This window comes from Mustelus asterias, chromosome 13 (genome assembly GCF_964213995.1).
Source record: "Mustelus asterias chromosome 13, sMusAst1.hap1.1, whole genome shotgun sequence".
Classification (NCBI taxonomy): domain Eukaryota; kingdom Metazoa; phylum Chordata; class Chondrichthyes; order Carcharhiniformes; family Triakidae; genus Mustelus; species Mustelus asterias.
Window position 1 is genome coordinate 82,448,800 of NC_135813.1, and position 19,097 is coordinate 82,467,896.

Here is a 19,097-nt window from a genome sequence, read left to right on the forward strand (position 1 = left end):
GGAGCAGCTGGAATCAGATGTAACGGTATTACAATTAAATAAAGGTAACTACAAAGAAATGAGGGAGGAGCTGGCCAGAGTTGATTGGAAAGGGAGCCTCGCAGGGAAGACAGTGGAACAGCAATCGGGAGATAGACAAGGCATATAGGAGTTTTTGAGAGTTATTCGGGAGGCTCAACAGGAATTCATCCCAAGGAGGAGGAAACATGCTGAGGGGAGGATGAAGCATCCATGGCTGACGTGGGAAGTCAAGGACAGCATAAATGCCAAAGAAAAAGCTTACAAAGTGGCAAGGATTAGTGTGAAGGCAGAGGATTGGGAAGCCTTTAAAAGCGAGCAGAGGACAACTAAAAAAGCAATAAGGGGGGAGAAGATGAAATATGAGTGTAAGCTAGCTAGTAATATAAAAGAAGGTAGGAAGAGTTTTTTTCAATATATAAAAGGTAAGAGAGAGGCAAAAATAGCCATTGGACAACTGGAAAATGAGGCTGGGGAAGTAATAATAGGAAACAAAGCAATGGCAGAGGAACTGAATAGTTACTTTGCATCAGTCTTCACGGTGGAAGACACCAGTGGGATGCCAGAGCTCCAGGAGAGTCAGGCAGCACAGGTGAGTGTAGTAGCCATTACTAAGGAGAAGGTTCTGGGGAAACTGAAAGGTCTGAAGGTGGATAAATCACCTAGACCGGATGGACTACACCCCAGGGTTCTAAAAGAGATAGCTGAGGAAATTGTGGAGGCATTGGTTTTGACATTTTAGGAGTCAGTGGGGGCAGGGAGGGTACCAGAGGACTGGAAAGTAGCTAATGTAATGCCGCTGTTTAAGAAGGGAGGGAGGCAGCAGACGGGAAATTATAGGCCGGTTAGCCTGACTTCAGTCATTGGCAAGATTTTAGAATCCATTAATAAAGATGAGATCGCAGAGTACTTGGAAGTGCATGATAAAGTAGGACTGAGTCAGCACGGCTTTGTCAAGGGGAGGTCATGTCTGACAAATCTGTTAAGAGTTCTTTGAGGAGATAACAAGGGAGTTAGATAAAGGAGAACCAGTGGACATGATTTATTTAGATTTACAGAAGGCCTTTGACAAGGTGCCGCATAGGAGACTGTTAAATAAGTTAAGAATCCATGGTGTTAAGGGTAAGATCCTGGCATGGATAGAGGATTGGCTGACTGGCAGAAGGCAGAGAGTGGGGCTAAAGGGGTCTTTTTCAGGATGGCAGCCGGTGACTACTGGTGTGCCTCAGGGGTCAGTGTTGGGATCACAACTTTTCACGATATACATTAACGATTTGGAAGAAGGAACTGAAGGCACTGTTGCTAAGTTTGCAGATGATACAAAGATATGTAGAGGGACAGGTAGTATTGAGGAAGCAGGGGGGCTGCAGAAAGACAAATGCGGTGTTAGCATTCATGTCGAGAGGGCTAGAATACAAGAACAGGGATGTCCTTCTGAGGAAGTATAAGGCTCTGGTCAGACCCCATTTGGAGTATTGTGAGCAGTTTTGGGCCCCATATCTAAGGAAGGATGTGCTGGCCTCGAAAAGGGTCCAGAGGAGGTTCACACGAATGATCCCTGGAATGAAGAGCTTGTCGTATGAGGAACGGTTGAGGACTCTGGGTCTGGACTCGTTGGAGTTTAGAAGGATGAGGGGGGATCTTATTGAAACTTACAGGATACTGCGAGGCCTGGATAGCGTGGACGGGGAAAAGATGTTTCCACTAGTCGGAAAAGTTAGAACCAGAGGGCACAACCTCAGGCTAAAGGGACGATCCTTTAAAACAGAGATGAGGAGGAATTTCTTCAGCCAGAGAGTGGGTGAATCTGTGGAACTCTTTGCCGCAGAATGGAGGCCAGGTCATTGAGTGTCTTTAAGACAGAGATAGATAGGTTCTTGATTAATAAGGGGATCAGGGGTTAGAGGGAAAAGGCAGGAGAATGGGGATGAGAAAAATATCAGCCATGATTGAATGGCGGAGCAGACTTGATGGGCCGAGTGGCCTAATTCTGCTCCGATGTCTTATGGTCTTAGAATACAAGTAACACATCCCAGAAATCGCTACAAATCAGGAAGTGGAAGGGAGGGAGGAACCCAGGAAAATTACAGTCACCAGGGAAGTGGTCATAGAGTCATAGAGTCATAGAGGTTTACAGCATGGAAACAGGCCCTTTGGCCCAACTTGTCCATGCCACCCTTTTTTTTAAAACCCCTAAGCTAATCCCAATTGCCCGCATTTGGCCCATATCCCTCTATACCCATCGTACCCATGTAGCTATCTAAATGCTTTTTAAAAGATAAAATTGTACCCACCTCTACTACTACCTCTGGCAGCTTGTTCCAGACACTCACCACCCTCTGTGTGAAAAAATTGCCCCTCTGGACACTTTTGTAAGTCTCCCCTCTCACCTTAAACCTATGCCCTCTAGTTTTAGACTCCCCTACCTTTGGGAAAAGATATTGACTATCCACCTTGTCTATGCCCCTCATTATTTTATAGACCTCTATAAGGTCACCCCTCAGCCTCCTACGCTCCAGAGAAAAAAGTCCCAGTCTATTCAGCCTCTCCTTCTAACTCAATCCATCAAGTCCCGGTAGCATCCTAGTCAATCTTCTCCGCACTCAGTGGTACTGAGCAAATTGTTGGTTGTATGGCTGACAAATCCCCGGGTCCAGATGAACTTCACCCTGAGGGTTTGAAAGAAGTGCGATAGTGATGCATTGGTTTTAATTTTCCAAAATTCTCTAGATTCAGGGAAGGTTTCATTAGTTTGGAAGACAGTGAATGTAACTCCTTTAGTCAAAAAGGGAGGGAGACAGAAAGCAGGAAACTGCAGGCCCAGTTATCCTAACATCTATCACCGGGAAACTGTTAGAAGGTATTATTAATGATGTTATAGCAGGGCAGTTGCATGAACTCAAGGCAGTCAGGCAAAGTCAACATGGTTTTGTGAAAGGGAAATCATGTTTTACCAATTTATTGGATTTCTTTGAAGGAGTCACACGTGCTGTGGGTAAAGGGGAACCGGTGGATGTACTGATTTTCAGAAGGCATTTGATAAAGTGCCACATCAAAGGCTATTGTGGAAAATAAAAGCTCATGTTACAAGAGATAACATACTGGCATGGATAGAAGATTGGCTGGCTAACAGGAAACAGAGACAGGAATTTTCCCATCCTGCCCTCCATGGGAATCCTCCCTGCCCTGGGAACATACAAAGGTCCGTTGACGTTGGGCAGGATTTTCCGGTTTTGGGGTGAGTGCGACTGGAAAATCCCACCCAGAGAGTTGGCATAAATGGTTCTTTTTCTGGAGGCAGGATGTGAGAAGTGATGTGGGACAAGGGATCAGTGCTGGGGCCTCAACATTTTACAATTTAGATAAATGAGATGGATGAAGGGACTGTTTGCTAAAATTGCTGACATCACAAAGATAGACAGGAAAGTAAATTGTGAAGGGGACGTATGGAGGTTACAAAGAGACATGGATAGGTTAAGTAAGTGAGGAAAGGTCTGGCGAACGGAGCATACTGTGGGCAAATGTGAAATTGTTCACCTTGACAGGAAGAATAGAAAAGAAGCATATTATCTAAATGGTGGGAGATTGCAGAGCTCTGAGGTGCAGAGGGATCTGGGTGTCCTAGTGCATGAATCACAAAAGGCTAGCACACAGGTACAGCAAGTAATTAAGAAAGCTAATAGAATGTTTTCCTTTATTGTGAGGGGAATTGATTACAAAAGTAGGGAGGTTATGCTTCAGTTATACAGAGCATTGGAGAGAGCACATCTGGAGTATTGTGTAGAGTATCGGTTTCCTTATTTGAGGAAGGATAAGTGTGTTAGAAGCAGCTCAGAGAAGGTTTATGAGACTAATACCAGAAATGGGAGGGTTGTCTTATGAGCAAAGGTTGGAGAGATTAGGTTTGTATTTACTGGAGTTTAGAAGAGTAAGAGGCAACTTGATTGAGATCTTTCAGATCCTGAGGGGTGTTGACAGGGTGGGTGTGGAGAGTGTGCTTCCTCTTGTGGGAGAATCTAGAACTAGTGGTTACTGTTTAAAAGTGAGGAAAGAGCAGCGCTCCGAAAGCTAATGGCATTTGCTACCAAATAAACCTGTTGGACTTTAACCTGGTGTTGTTAAAACTCTTACTGTGTTCACTCATTTAAGACAGAGATGGGATTTTTTTTTTCTCGGAGAAGGTTGTGAGTCTCTGGAACTCCCTTCCTTAAAAGACAGAGTCATTAAATGGCAGAGTTGGATAGATTCTTGATTGACAAAGGGGTGAAAGGTTATTGGGGGATCGGCAGGAATGTGGGGTTGAGGTTACAATCAGATCAGTCATGATCTTATAGAACGGTGGAGCAGTCTCGAGGGGCCGAGTGGCCTCCTCCTGTTCCTAATTTGTCTGTTTGTACGTCCAGTGCAAAGCTTAGCACAAGGCTCCACGTACCAAAATAATTGTGGAATCAAGACTCAGTTTCCATCTCTTTGATAAAGTATCGGTAATCCGAGATCACAAGTACACTTCAAAACCTGGATTCGCAAAGGCAACACATTTAACATGTATTTGATACATTTATCCACAATCCACTAATGAAAAGCAGATTGGGAAGACACAGTCTGGCTTCACGCGGTGTTGATGCTGGCACTGGTCTGAGCTGATGGCAGATTTTTATGTGATGTTGAAATGATAACAATTATTTCCTTCAGCTCTGCTTAAAGGTTCAAATTTTCTAAAATCTTGGGGGGGCAGCGGGGTGCGATTCTGAGGTGCAGTACCCAGAATGCACTGGAAATTCCACTGGTTAAGTCAGAGTTCAAACCTTTTTGCCCAAATGCATTGGCTTAAATACAAATGCAAAATCCTGCCTGCCCTGGGGCAATCAAACAGCACGGGTTATACACCAGCTGTGTTTAATTATGTTCGAGTGGCGGGCACTCATTGGGGTTTCATTTGACTCGATATAAGGAGACACTTATTGAAAATGGGGAGTGGTTGAGTTAGAAGGCGTATACTTGTGATGTTTCACATAAATAAATGTCAGACTGAGAGTGGGATTTTTCGGGCGGCACGGTGGCACAGTGGTTAGCACTGCTGCCTCCCAGCGCCAGGGACCCGGGTTCAATTCCTGCCTTGGGTCACTGCCTGCGTGGAATTTGCACGTTCTTCCCGTGTCAGCGTGGGTTTCCTCCGGGTGCTCCCCGGTTTCCTCCCACAGTCCAAAAATATGCAGGTTAGGTGGATTGACCATGCTAAATTGACCCTTAGTGTCCCAAGATGTGCAGGTTATGGGGATTAGCCGTGGTGAATGTGTGGGGGTTATGGGGATGGGGCCTGGGTGGGATGCTCTGTTAGAGAGACGGTGCAGACTCGATGGGCTGAATGGCCTCCTTCCGCACTGTAGGGATTCTATGATTCCTGCCGCCAGGATCTTTTGCGCCCATCGAAACCGACCCCACCACTCCCCACCCCCGCAGCGGGTCCTCTGGTGGTGGGACGGTGAGCCACGCAAAACTCCGTAGAAATCAACAGGAAAGGAAGATCCCACCGACAACCAATGGAGAACTGCCAGGAGAAAACATGCCACGGGGGAGGGGGGACAGGAAAATGCCGGCCAGAGTAAAGGTTACCTTTGGTTTCACCCTGCACCAAGCGGCTTTGTGCATCAGTACGGGCGGTATGAAGGAATACAAGCATTTCTCTCCATTACTGAGTATTTCTCACTGTATTTCAGAGCTGAGATATTTGATTAGTACAATGGAAAATGGCTTTCTCACCAAATCTAATTTCTGATTAATCAGGGAGGCCAGACTGCCATCCGTGAGGAATCTGATTTAAAACCACCACAAATCACATTCTGAACCATCTAATATTTTAATTGGTGTGCACCAGTCGGTGAATTATTGTTAAAACATTAACCATCTTTTACAGCACCTCCATCTCTGGCTGCGTGCTTCTGAAACTGAGTACAGGGTGATTCTGAGCCAGTTACTTCTCTCCATGCAGCAGTGGCAGACTCTGACCCAGGCTCAGCCTGCACCAGCCGTGCACCTGGTTTTAGGCGAGACGCACCGATCCTTAAAATTCCAGGTCTTCTGCGCTAGTTCGGCCAGTCCGGCCGGGGTTTGCAATGACAGCGCTGAAAGTTGTCTACATTTTGTAACTGACCTCTTCCATTGACTCTGGAGAAGTTGCAGAGTGGGGCGGCACGGTGGCACAGTGGTTAGGGAGGCACGGCGGCACAGCGGGTTAGCACTGCTGCCTCACAGTGCCAGGGACCCGGGTTCGATTCCTGGCTCGGGTCACCGTCTGTGTGGAGTTTGCACATTCTCCTCGTGTCTGCGTGGGTTTCCTCCGGGTGCTCCGGTTTCCTCCCACAGGCTAAAGATTTGCGGGTTAGTTTGATTGGCCATGCTAAATTGCCCCTCAGTGTGAGGGGGATTAGCAGGGTAAATATGTGGGGTTGCTGGGATATGACCTGGGTGGGATTGTTGTCAGTGCAGGTTCGATGGGCTGAATGGCCACCTTCTGCACTGTAGATTCTATGAATGCTTGATACACTGTCTCCAGGATGCTTTGTGGACCATCTATTACACAATAGTGTGAATACATCCCATAATTCTCCATTCATAACACATTTTGGGATGTATGAAATGGGCTGCTTTGTCCTGGATGCTGTCAAGCTTCTTGAGTGTATGTGACATCCACTTTTTGGAAGTTCTGGCTAGACCAGCATTTGTTTCCCATCCCTAATTGCCCTTGAGAAGGTGGTGGTTTTTAGGAATGGGTTAACAGACCTTCGAATTAAGTCCTAATTTGATGTCAATTATCCAGTAGAAGTCACTGATATATAAAGGGGCTACAGGTGGCACTGTGTGGTGGGGAGAATTGTGTGTGAAGTTGCTTCAAAGAAATAAAGATAATTTTGAGGAGGCAGAACTAGTATCTCCTTCACTGAACTGCAACGGAGAGGCTCAAACAGTGGGGAGCTGCCTTCTTGAAAGCTGCACTCCATGTATTCTAGATATACCCACAGATTTGATTTGATCTGATTTGATTTATTATTGTCACATTTATTAACATACAGTGAAAAGAATCGTTTCTTGCGCGCTATACAGACAAAACATACTATTCATAGAGAAGGAAACGAGAGAGTGCAGAATGTAGTGTTACAGTCATAGCTGGGGACAGTGCTGTTAGGAGGCAGTTCCAGGATTTTGACCCAGTGACAGTGAAACAAAGACAGTATGTTTCCAAATCAGGATAGTGAGCAGTTTGGATGGGAACTTGTGGTGTTCCCGTACACCTCCTGCTCTTGTCCTTCTAGGTGGTAGAGGTCGCAGGTTTGGAAGTTGTTCCTGAAGGAGCCTTGGTGAGTTGCTGCAGTGCATCTTGTAGATGGTACACACAGCTGCCACTGTGTGTCAGTGGTGGAGGGAGTGAATGTTTAAGGTGATGCTGATCAAGCGGGCTGCTTTGCCCTGGATGGTGTAGAGCTTCTTGAGTGTTGTTGGAGCTGCACCCATCCAGGCAAATGGGGAGTATTCCCTCACACTCCTGCCTTGTGCCTTGTAGATGGTGGACAGGCTTTGGAGAGTCAGGAGGTGAGTTAGGCGACACAAGATTCCTAGCTTTTGACCTGCTCTTGTAGCCACTGTATTTATATGGCTAGTCCAGTTCAGTTTCTGGTCAATGGTAACCCTCAGGATGTCATTAGTGGGGGATTCAATGATGGTGATGCTATTGTCAAGGGGAGATGAATAGATTCTTGTTGGAGATGCTCATCATCTGGCACTTGTGTAGTGTAAATGTTACAATTATACACTTCAGGATCAGTGCAAGTAAAGAAATTCCCCCAACCATACCTGATCGATCTCTTTGAATGTTCTGATCCAGCCCGAATCACAGCAGTTCTGGGTGAGAATGTTCCAGGTTTCCACGACGCTTTATGTGAAACAGTGCTTCCCGATTTCACATTTGAATGTTCTGTCACTAATTCTGTTACACTGCAGCTAAAAAGCAATGGAATTGATGTGAATGAATATTTGCTGGATTCGTATAATTTCAACAAATGAAAAGATCATGTATTGGGAAAAACCCGAGAGAAGATTTAAAGCCACCTGTGAATTTGCATTTTTAAAATCCTCCAAACCAATTGCCATGTCATCTGATAAACTGTTAAATTAACAAGAATTCATTGATTGAAATCACAGTGGGAATTTACGTGCCTGAGGGACTGTTTCTAAAACCTTCAAAAAACAGGTCAGGTCAAGATTCAAAACAGGAGCACAACCTGAGAGTCATCGAACCATAGAATCCCTACAGTGCAGAAGCAGGCCGTTTGGCCCATCGAGTCTGTGCTGACTCTCTGACAGAGCATCTTACCCAAGTCCTCTCTCCGTAACCCCACATATTTACCTCACTAATCCCCCTAACCTACACACCTTGGGACACTAAGGGGCAATTTAGCATGGCTAATCAACCTAATGTGCAAATCTTTGGGCTGTCCCTGGCTGGTCAGGGACATGGCAGAGCAGGAGGGTGCCAGGTTGGCACTGCCAGGTTGGCACCGTCAGTGGGTGGGGCCAAGGGCAAGGCAACAATGGGGGAAGGGAGAATTCTGACAAACATTAATGAGGGCGAGGGGGTTCCTTTCTGTTAACTTTAAGGCAGCAAAAACATGCCCCTTTCCCCCTGCTTTTTTTGACAAAGTGTCAGATGATCTGGAGAGAAAGCCTGGCTAGGGGGAAACACATCGGTTTTCAGTCAGAAACTGACTCAATAGGTGGGATTCTCCGATCCTGTGTCACTGCTGTGCCACAGAGAGAATGGAGAAATTGGCGCTCAGCTAAATCTCCGTTCAATGCAGCGGGACTGGAGAATCCCAGCCGGGGGCAAGGTCAGAGAATCCCGGCGTTTGCCATTTTTTGGGAAGATTTCTTGCACAGTCTCAGGATAAGGCCATTTACGGCTGAGGTGAGGAGAAATGTCTTCATTCAGGGGATTGTGAATCTTTGTTACTCTCTACCCCAGAGAGATGTCCAGTCATTGAGCACACTCGAGATTGAGAGCAATGAACTGTTGGACACCAATGAAATTCAGGGATTGGGGAGGAAGGTGGAGTTGATGTGGAAGATTAACTACGATTGTTTTGAATGACAGAGCAGGTTTGAGGGGCCCAATGGCCTACTCCTGCTCCTATTGTCCCCATTTCAAGTGGAACCACATTGGAATAAGACAAAATAAAACCACAATCCAACAGTCGACGCCAATGGTTATGAAAGAGAACTTGTCACTGAGCCACGGAAAGAGATATTAGAGCAGATAACCAAACAATTGTTCAAAGAAGTCGGTTTTAATTAGCGTCTAAAAGGAGCAGAGAGAGAGAGAGGTAGGGAGACTGGGAGGATTCCAGAGCTGAAGGGTTGGCCATCGATGGTGCAGAGATTAACATCAGGCTTCATCAGGGATTCGGATCAGCGCAGCGCAGAGATCCCGGACAACATTAAAGAGGGTGAGGCCAGGGAGAGATTGGAAATAAAGATGAGAATTTTAAAGTTGAGGCGTTGCTGGATCAGGTAGGTCAGTGAGCGCAGCGGGCCAAGGGTGGATGGGACTTGCTGCAAGTTAGGATAGAGGCTTCAGCTTGGGTGAGGTCAGGTGTACAGAGGGTGCAAGGTCAGAGGTCAGCCTGGAGAGCATTGGAATTGTCAATAGTTACAACACCCCATCCATCCTTAAAACATTCTAAACTGCTCGTACAGTGGCACAGTGGTTAGCACTGCTGCCTCACAGCGCCAGGGACCCAGGTTCGATTCCCGGCTTGGGTCACTGTCTGTGTGGAGTCTGCACATTCTCCCCGTGCCTGTTTGGGTTTCCTCCGGGTGCTCCGGTTTCCTCCCACAGTCTGAAAGACGTGCTGGTTAGGTGCATTGACCTGAACAAACATTGGAGTGTGGTGACGAGGGGATTTTCACAGTAACTTCATTACAGTGCTAATGTAAGCCTACTTGTGACACTAAGAATTAAACTAAGCTAAACTAAGCTAGAGTACTGTGTGCAGTTCTGATCACCACACTATTGGAAGGATTTGATTGCACTGGAGAGGGTGCAGAGGAGATTCACCAGGATGCTGCCTGGGCTGGAGTGTTTTAGCTATGAAGAGAGGCTAGTTCGGCTGGGGTTGCTTTCCTTCGAGCAGAGACGGCTGAGGAAAGGACCTGAGTCAGGTGTACACAATTATGAGGGACATAGATAGAGTGGATAGGAAGAAATGTTTTCCCTTGGTAGACAGGTCAATATAACCAGGGGGCGGAGATTTAAGGTAAGGGGCAGGGATTTAGAGGGAATTTGAGGAAAAACCTTTTCACCCAGAGGGTGGTGGGAATCTGGAACTCACTGCCTGAAAGGGCGGTAAAGGCAGGAACCCTCACAACAGTGCAGAAGGAGGCAATTTGGTCCATCGAGTCTGTACCAACTCTCCGAAAGAGTATCTTACCCAGGCCGTCCCCTCCACCCTGTCCCTGTAACGCCATGCATTTAGCATGGCCAATCAACCTAACCAGCACGTCTTTCAGACTGTGGGAGGAAACTGGAGCACCTGGAGGAAACCCATGCAGACACGGGGAGAACGTGCAGACTCCACACTGACATTGACCCAAGCCAGGAATCAAACCCGGGTCCCTGGCGCTGTGAGGCAGCAGTGTTAACCACTAATAATCTGTTTGATTCAATGACGTTGATTGAGGGGTCATTACCTGCCCAGGATATCGGACAGAACTCCCCTGCCCTTTTCGAAATAATGGGAGAAATGGTGGTTTTACAAAGCCCTCAGGAATGAGAAGGAATTGCAGAGATTGTGTTTCTCTGAATTAAATTTTGTTCCATTTCTGTCTCCCTGAACAGCTGGAGCCGGTACACCAGGTGGCGCTCTCTGCTATCACATACATCGGCTGCTCGCTCTCCACTGTGTGTCTGGCCGTCACTCTCATCATATTCGCTGTCCTCTCGTGAGTATCTCGCTCCTCGCTCCCCACTGACTCGCTGACTCTCACTGACCCTCACTGACCCTCACTGACCCTCATTGACCCACTGCACCACACCTCGCTCTTCACTGACCCTCACTGACCCCACACTGACCCCACACTGACCCCCCCACTGACCCCCCCACTGACCATCACTGACCCCCTCTGACCCTCGCTGATGCTCACTGACCCCCCCATTGACCCTCACTGACCCACTGACCCTCGCTGACCCTCGCTGACCCTCGCTGACCCCCACTGACTCCCCGCTGATCCTCGCTGACCCCCACTGACCCCATTGACCCCACTGACCTCACTGACACTCACTGACCCTCGCTGATGCTCACTGACCCCCCACTAACCCCCACTGACTCCCACTGACCCTCACTGACCCACACCTTGCTCCCTACTGACCCCTACTGACCCACACCTCGCTTCCCACTGACCTCCACTGACCTCCACTGACCCCCACTGACCCCCACTGACCCCCACTGACCCTCACTGACCCTCTCTGACTTGCGACACCACACCTTGCTTCCCACTGACCCTCACTGACCCTCACTGACCCTCACTGACCCTCACTGACCCTCACTGACCCTCGCTGACCCTCGCTGACCCTCGCGGACCCTCTCTGACTTGCGACACCACACCTTGCTTCCCACTGACCCTCACTGACCCTCGCGGACCCTCGCTGACCCTCGCGGACCTTCTGACTCTCACTGACCCTCACTGATTCGTGACACGACACCAGCTGTATTTTACTGCTGGAAATCTCCGCAGACGTGGCAAGCTGGTTAAATATTGACAAAGTTTTCATTACTTTAGAAAAAGTTAAATTCGGTTAAATTTACTTGATTGTTATTAAACAAAGCACTCACTAAATCACACCCAACCCGTACTCACTCACTCACTCACTCACTCACTCACTCACTCACTCACTCACTCACACACTCGCTCACACTCACTCACTCACTTTCACTCTCACACGCTCTCAGTCACTTTCACTGTTACACTCACTCACTCTCGCTCTCGCTCTCGCTCTCACTCTCTCTCACTCTCACTCTCACTCTCACTCTCACTCTCGCTCACTCTCTCTCACTCTCTCACTCTCGCTCACTCTCGCTCACTCTCACTCTCACTCTCTCGCTCTCGCTCTCGCTCTCGCTCTCGCTCTCACTCTCACTCACTCTCTCACTCTCACTCTCACTCTCACTCTCACTCACTCTCTCGCTCTCACTCTCACTCTCTCACTCTCACTCTCTCGCTCTCGCTCTCGCTCACTCTCACTCTCACTCACTCTCTCGCTCTCACTCTCACTCTCTCGCTCTCTCACTCTCACTCTCTTGCTCTCGCTCTCGCTCTCACTCTCGCTCACTCTCACTCTCGCTCACTCTCACTCTCACTCTCGCTCACTCTCGCTCTCACTCTCGCTCACTCTCACTCTCACTCTCTCTCACTCTCGCTCTCGCTCTCGCTCTCGCTCTCACTCTCACTCTCGCTCACTCTCACTCTCACTCTCACTCTCGCTCACTCTCGCTCTCGCTCTCGCTCTCACTCACTCTCGCTCTCGCTCACTCTCACTCTCGCTCACTCTCACTCTCGCTCACTCTCACTCTCACTCTCGCTCACTCACTCTCACTCTCGCTCACTCTCACTCTCACTCCTCACTCTCGCTCACTCTCACACTCTCACTCTCACTCTCGCTCACTCTCACTCTCACTCGCTCTCGCTCTCGCTCACTCTCACTCTCACTCTCACTCTCGCTCACTCTCACTCTCACTCTCGCTCACTCTCACTCTCACTCTCACTCTCGCTCACTCTCGCTCTCACTCTCACTCTCGCTCTCACTCTCACTCTCACTCTCACTCTCGCTCTCGCTCACTCTCGCTCACTCTCGCTCACTCACTCTCACTCTCACTCTCGCTCTTGCTCTCGCTCTCGCTCTCACTCTCGCTCACTCTCACTCTCACTCTCACTCGCTCTCGCTCTCGCTCTCACTCTCACTCACTCTCGCTCTTGCTCTCGCTCTCGCTCACTCTCACTCTCGCTCACTCTCACTCTCACTCTCGCTCACTCTCACTCTCACTCGCTCTCGCTCTCGCTCTCACTCTCACTCACTCTCGCTCTTGCTCTCGCTCTCGCTCACTCTCACTCTCGCTCACTCTCACTCTCACTCTCGCTCACTCTCACTCTCGCTCACTCTCACTCTCGCTCACTCTCACTCTCACTCTCACTCACTCTCGCTCTCGCTCTCGCTCACTCTCGCTCTCGCTCACTCTCACTCTCGCTCATTCTCACTCTCACTCTCGCTCTCTCTCACTCTCACTCTCACTCTCGCTCACTCTCACTCTCACTCTCACTCGCTCTCGCTCACTCTCACTCTCGCTCTCGCTCTCGCTCACTCTCACTCTCGCTCACTCTCACTCTCACTCTCGCTCTCGCTCGCTCTCGCTCTCGCTCTCACTCTCGCTCACTCTCGCTCACTCTCGCTCACTCTCGCTCTCTCTCACTCTCGCTCTCGCTCTCGCTCACTCTCGCTCTCACTCTCATTCACTGGGGAGAAGTCAATACGTGGACATGAACGAGCTATCCTGTAATCCTCCTGTTATTGGTTAATATTATCACCAGTTGGAGTGAGTGTCCAGTCAGGAATCCCTGTCATTGAGCTAACCCCAGCAATGGGTGATCTTGTTGGAGTTAGTCAGAAAGTTATCAATGATAATTGATCAGTGTTAATAGAAATCATCTCCCAGAGCTAAGATCGATTTATAAAACCCCACACTCATGAATCACCCTCTTCCCTAACGCACGGTCCGGCCTGTGTTGAGGAAATTGCTCCCACTCTCAATCATGTTTCTGGAGTCAGTGTGATATTTAATCGATTTATTAATCCTTAGTCACTTGTTTCCATCAGACTCCTTTCCCAGTGCAATATCACCTGTCTCTCCTCCCAGCTGGGAATGTGGAGATTTAATTATCCCTGCTTTCTTCAGTTCATTTCTATTTGTGCTGTCTCTTGACCAGTTTATTAAGCTCCTCCATCTTATTTTATTTCTGTTTATGTCTGTTGTTTTATAGCCTTGGGATGATCTCTGACTGCAATCCCTGTCTAGTTTCCAATCCTCCTGGGTTTGATAACCTAGTGCTGAATGTTCTATTCTGCACCGTCCTGAATCCATCATTAGACCGACTGCAAACTGTCGCGGACTTTCCCCACACCCTCCGGGCCCTGACTGTCCCCACACTCTGATGTTGGGTCAAAGATCATGCTTCCACTCCCATTTCCTCCTTTATAAATCTCACAATCTTTTTCTGGTTAACTGAGGTCTCTCAGCACAGTCCCAGCCGTTTGTCCACAAACTTCTCTTGCAATAGCAGCACAGAACCAGTTAAACTAACGAGCAAGGTTTACGGTGTGGCTCTGGAAGTCTATGGAGAGTAAAGGGTTAACATCAGGGGCACTAGATACTTATTTCTTATCCTTTCACAGGTGTCGCTGGCTGGGCCAGCACTTATTGTCCACCCCGAGTTACCCTTGAGAAGGTGGTGGTGAGCTGCCTTCTTCAACTACAGCAGTCCCTGTGGTGTAGGTACACCCACAGTGCTGTTAGGGAGGGAATTCTAGTTGTTTTGACCGAGCCACAGTGAAGGAACAGTGATATATTTCCAAGTCAGGATGGTGAGTGGCTTGAAGGGGAACCTCCAGGTTCTCAGGTATCTGCTGCCCTTGTCCTTCTAGATGGAAGTGGTCGAGGGTTTGGAAGGTGCTGTTGAAGGAACCTTGGTGAGATACCACTGTATCTATGGTGCAATGTCACATTATGAAGTAACTGCGATCGTGTGGGCGACAGAAGTATAATCTCGTGTAGAATTACTGAGATTAATTTAAATCTGTAAATAAACAAGCATGTCTTTTAAGAAGTGCAGATTGAAGTTGCTTTCTGAGAGAATGAGACAAATCCCAAAGAAATTCCATCCCAGATGGAACAGCAGAGGAAAAGGTTACTGGACTAATTAGTGAGCTCTGGATATGTGAATTTAGTTAAATAAATCTGGAATAAGAATTCAGTCTTGTTAATTGTAACCATGGAGCTGTGGGATTGTTGTAAAAACCCATCTGGTTCACTAATGTCCCTGAGGGAAGGAAATCTGCCGTCCTTATCCGGTCTGGTCTACATGTGACTCCAGACTCACAGCAATATGGTTGACTCTCAACTGTCCTTTGAAAGATGTGCTGGCCTTGGAGTGGGTCCAGAGGAGGTTCACGGGAATGATCCCGGGAATGAAAGGCTTCTTGTGTTGAGGACTTGGTGGAGTTTAGAAGGATGAGGGGGAATCACATTGAAACTTACAGAATGCTGAAAAGGCCTGGATAGAGTGGACGTGGAGAAGAAGTTTCCATTAGGCGGAGAGACTGGGATCCGAGGGCACGGCCTCAGAGTAAAGGGACAACCCTTTAGAACCGAGATGAGGAGGAATTTCTTCAGCTAGAGAGTGGTGAATCTGTGGAACTCATTGCCTCAGAAGGCTGTGGAGGCCAGGTCATTGAGTGTTTTTAAGACAGTGATGGATAGATTCTTGATTGGTAAGGGGATCAACGGCGGGGGAATGGGGTTGAGAATCATATCAGCCATGATTGAATAGGAAAGCAGATTCGATGGGCTGAATGGCCTAATTCTGCTCTTATAACTTACAGAACATAGAAAATAGAACAGTACAGCACAAAACAGGCCCTTCGGCCCACGATGTTGTGCCAAGCTTTGTCTGAGACCCAGATCAAGCTATTTCCTCCCTATCATCCCAAAGTACTCCATGTGCCTATCCAATAGCTTCTTAAATGTTCCTAAAGTTTCTGACTCCACTATCCCTGCAGGCAGTCCATTCCACACCCCAACCACTCTCTGCGTAAAAAACCTACCTCGGACATCCTTCCTATATCTCCCACCATGAACTCTATAGTTATGCCCCCTCGTTACCGCTTCATTCACCCGAGGAAATAGTCTTTGAACGTTCACTCTATCTATCCCCCTCATCATCTTATAAACCTCTATCAAGTCTCCTCTCAACCTCCTCCGCTCCAAAGAGAAAAGCCCAAGTTCCCTCAACCTTTCCTCATAAGACCTACCGTCCAAACCAGGCAGCATCCTGGTAAATCTCCTCTGCACTCTTTCCAGTGTCTCCACATCCTTCTTATAGTGAGGTGACCAGAACTGCACGCAATATTCCAAATGTGGTCTCACGAAGGTCCTATACTTATGGTCTCATGAAACAGCTGAGTGGGACACTAAGACAATTCACCGTCTCAAAGGTTATTAGAGATGAGGACTAAATATTAACCTGGTTAGCAATACCAACACTCCACCAATCAGTGTATTAAATAAAAGAAGAATTTCTCCTCTGTCATGCTGGTGAGGTGTTTAAGCTGATTGAAGGATTTGATATCATTGCACAATGGAGGACACGTGAACAGGAGATAAATGCAAGGCTATTGGTAAGAGCGGGGTGGGTAAGGGAATCTCTCTCAAAGAGCTAACACAAGTGTGATGGGTTGAATGGCCTCCTTCAGTGCCCTCGGATCCTGTGCCTGAAAGATTGTTCATTGGCCACCTGGAGGATTATCAAGCAACCTTTATTTTTCCATCTCTGACATTTTTTTCACAAATAAGCAAACACTCGCAGCATTATCCTGGGGATTAATCTGTAATTGTGTGGAGAGCTCAGGGCAATCTGGGACAGTAACATTGCTTCCTATGATAAAAGCTTCGAGCATCGACATTAGGTTAATGGGGCTGGCAGAGGTTTAAATCCTGGATTTATTCAAACAAGGCTCGAACTGAAATACGTTCAGAAGATGCTAGAAAACTGACAGCTGGTCAGTCAAAATCTGTAAAGAGAAAGACACTTTACCCATGCCAGATGGAAGATTTATTTTTTTTAATTCAGGGGATGTGGGCCAGCATTTATTGCCCATCCCTAATTGCCCCTTGAGAAAGCGGTGGTGAGCTGCCTTCTTGAACCCGCTGCAGTCCATGTGGTGTAGGTACACCCACAGCGCTGTTAGGGAGGGAGTTCCAGGATTTTGACCCAGCGACAGTGAAGGAACGGCGATATATTTCCAAGTCAGCAGGGCGTGTGGACCTTGCAGCTGGTGGTGTTTCCGTGTGTCTGCTGCTCTTGTCTTTCTAGATGGTAGCCGTGATGCGGAGATGCCAGCGTTGGACTGGGGTGGGCACAGGAAGAAGTCTCACAACACCAGCTTAAAGTCCAACAGGTTTATTTGGAATCACGAGCTTTCTGAGTGCCACTCCTTCATCGGGTGAGTGGAGAGGGAGGTTTCACAAACACGGCATTTATAGACAGAGACTTACTTGCAAGATAGTGGTTGGAATGCGAGTCTTTACAGGTAATCAGGTCTTTACAGGTACAGACAATGCGAGTGGAGAGATGGATTATCACAGGTTTAACAGGTTAAAGAGATGCCTGTAAACAGGTAAAGACTGCAAAGACTTGATTACCTGTAAAGACTCGCATTCCAACCATTATCATGCAATTGTGTCTCTGTCTATATATACCGTGTTTGTGAATCCACCTCTCCACTCACTTGAGGAAGGAGCCGCGCTCCGAAAGCTCGTGATTCCAAATAAACCTGTTAGACTTTAACCCGGTGTTGTGAGACTTCTTACTGTGTTTCATAATCTCTCCCGGGAAGCGTATTGGGAAATACATCTTGTCACAATGGCTTTGGTCATGAAATATGGCACTTGTTACAGCTGCAGTCACACCGGCAGCTGCTTGCTGTGTCTGGTCTCTGTCTACAGTATTGAGGGGGATTATCGAGTCAGTGTTGGTATTGATTGAGTTTATTGTTGAATCAGTGTGTTTATTACTGTGATCTCTCTTGCCAAGGTCGGTGAGCACGATCCGTAACCAGCGCTACCACATTCACGCCAACCTCTCCTTCGCCATTCTCGTGGCTCAGATTCTTCTCCTGATCAGCTTCCGCTTTTTACCAAACACGGTAAGTGAGGGGAGCATTGTGGGTCGGGGGAATCTAAGGCTACCCATTTCCTGTTTGCAAACTTTACTTCCTGTTCCATCCCCAGAAGGAAGAAACAATCTGGAACAGTTTTCTTATTTCCCCGTTTTACTGTTTTTTTCTCCCTCTGGGTCCTAAGCTGAGTTTCTGATTCCCTCTTCTCTCTGTTAACAAGAACGCCTACCTCCGCCTCCGTCACACTGCCTGACTCTGCCACCCCTCAGCCCATTTGCTGCTGAAGCCTTCACCTGTGACCTTGTTACCACTGTGCATTCAACCAATCAAATGTACTCCAGAACCCTGGCCTTGTGAATACCCTTTATTTTAATCCCTCCACACTGGTGGGTCATGCTTGTAACTGCCTGTAGCCTAAGTTCTGAAAAGCTATCTGTCTCTGTATTTCTCTCTCTTCCTCTAAAATGCTCCTTAAAACCCATCTCCTAGACTGAGCTTTTGATCATCTGGTTTAATAGCTCCTGAGGTGACTTGGCACAAACTTTTGTTTAATTACACTCCTGTACAGCTCCTTGGGTCATTTTATTATGCTAAAGGTGCTACATAAATGCAAAGTGTTGTCATAATTTTTAATCACGCTTTTTGTGTTAACATTCACCATTATAAATTGCTATGTCAACATTTCCCAGTCAGTTTGGTTGTCACAATGTAGTTGCAGTTTCTGGCCAGTAGATGGCTCCACAGAGCAGGTTTCTGCTGCCATCTTGGGAAAGCTGACCTTTGACTGACCCTCGTTCAAGTGACTGCGCAAGTCATTGGTTCATTCGTGGAAATGTAATCTTACCTCAATGAATAAATGGTCGACACACAGAATTCAATTAAAACACAAGAAAGACAAATATTTCATGTACAATAATCCCTGGAGAGGTTTATTACACTGAGTGAAATGAGGAATTGCTTTAGAAGACTGGAATGTTCGACACGTTCAATGTTTAAAGCATTGTTTTGATACTAAAGTTGATTTTTTTGTCTTTTCAATGTTGGTGCTAAGTCTCCATAGGTTGGCAGCAAATCTGTAAATCTC

General features: G+C 47.4%; 1 protein-coding gene across 1 annotated transcript in view; it reads left to right on the forward strand.

The window, feature by feature from the left end:
- adgrd1 (adhesion G protein-coupled receptor D1) overlaps positions 1–19,097 on the forward strand; it is a 273,065-nt gene that overhangs the window by 127,582 nt on the left and 126,386 nt on the right. Inside the window, exons 16-17 of the mRNA XM_078227665.1 lie at positions 10,907–11,010; positions 17,929–18,040. Of these exons, the coding sequence (XP_078083791.1) occupies positions 10,907–11,010; positions 17,929–18,040 (216 nt within the window). The remainder of the gene's footprint in view (positions 1–10,906; positions 11,011–17,928; positions 18,041–19,097) is intronic.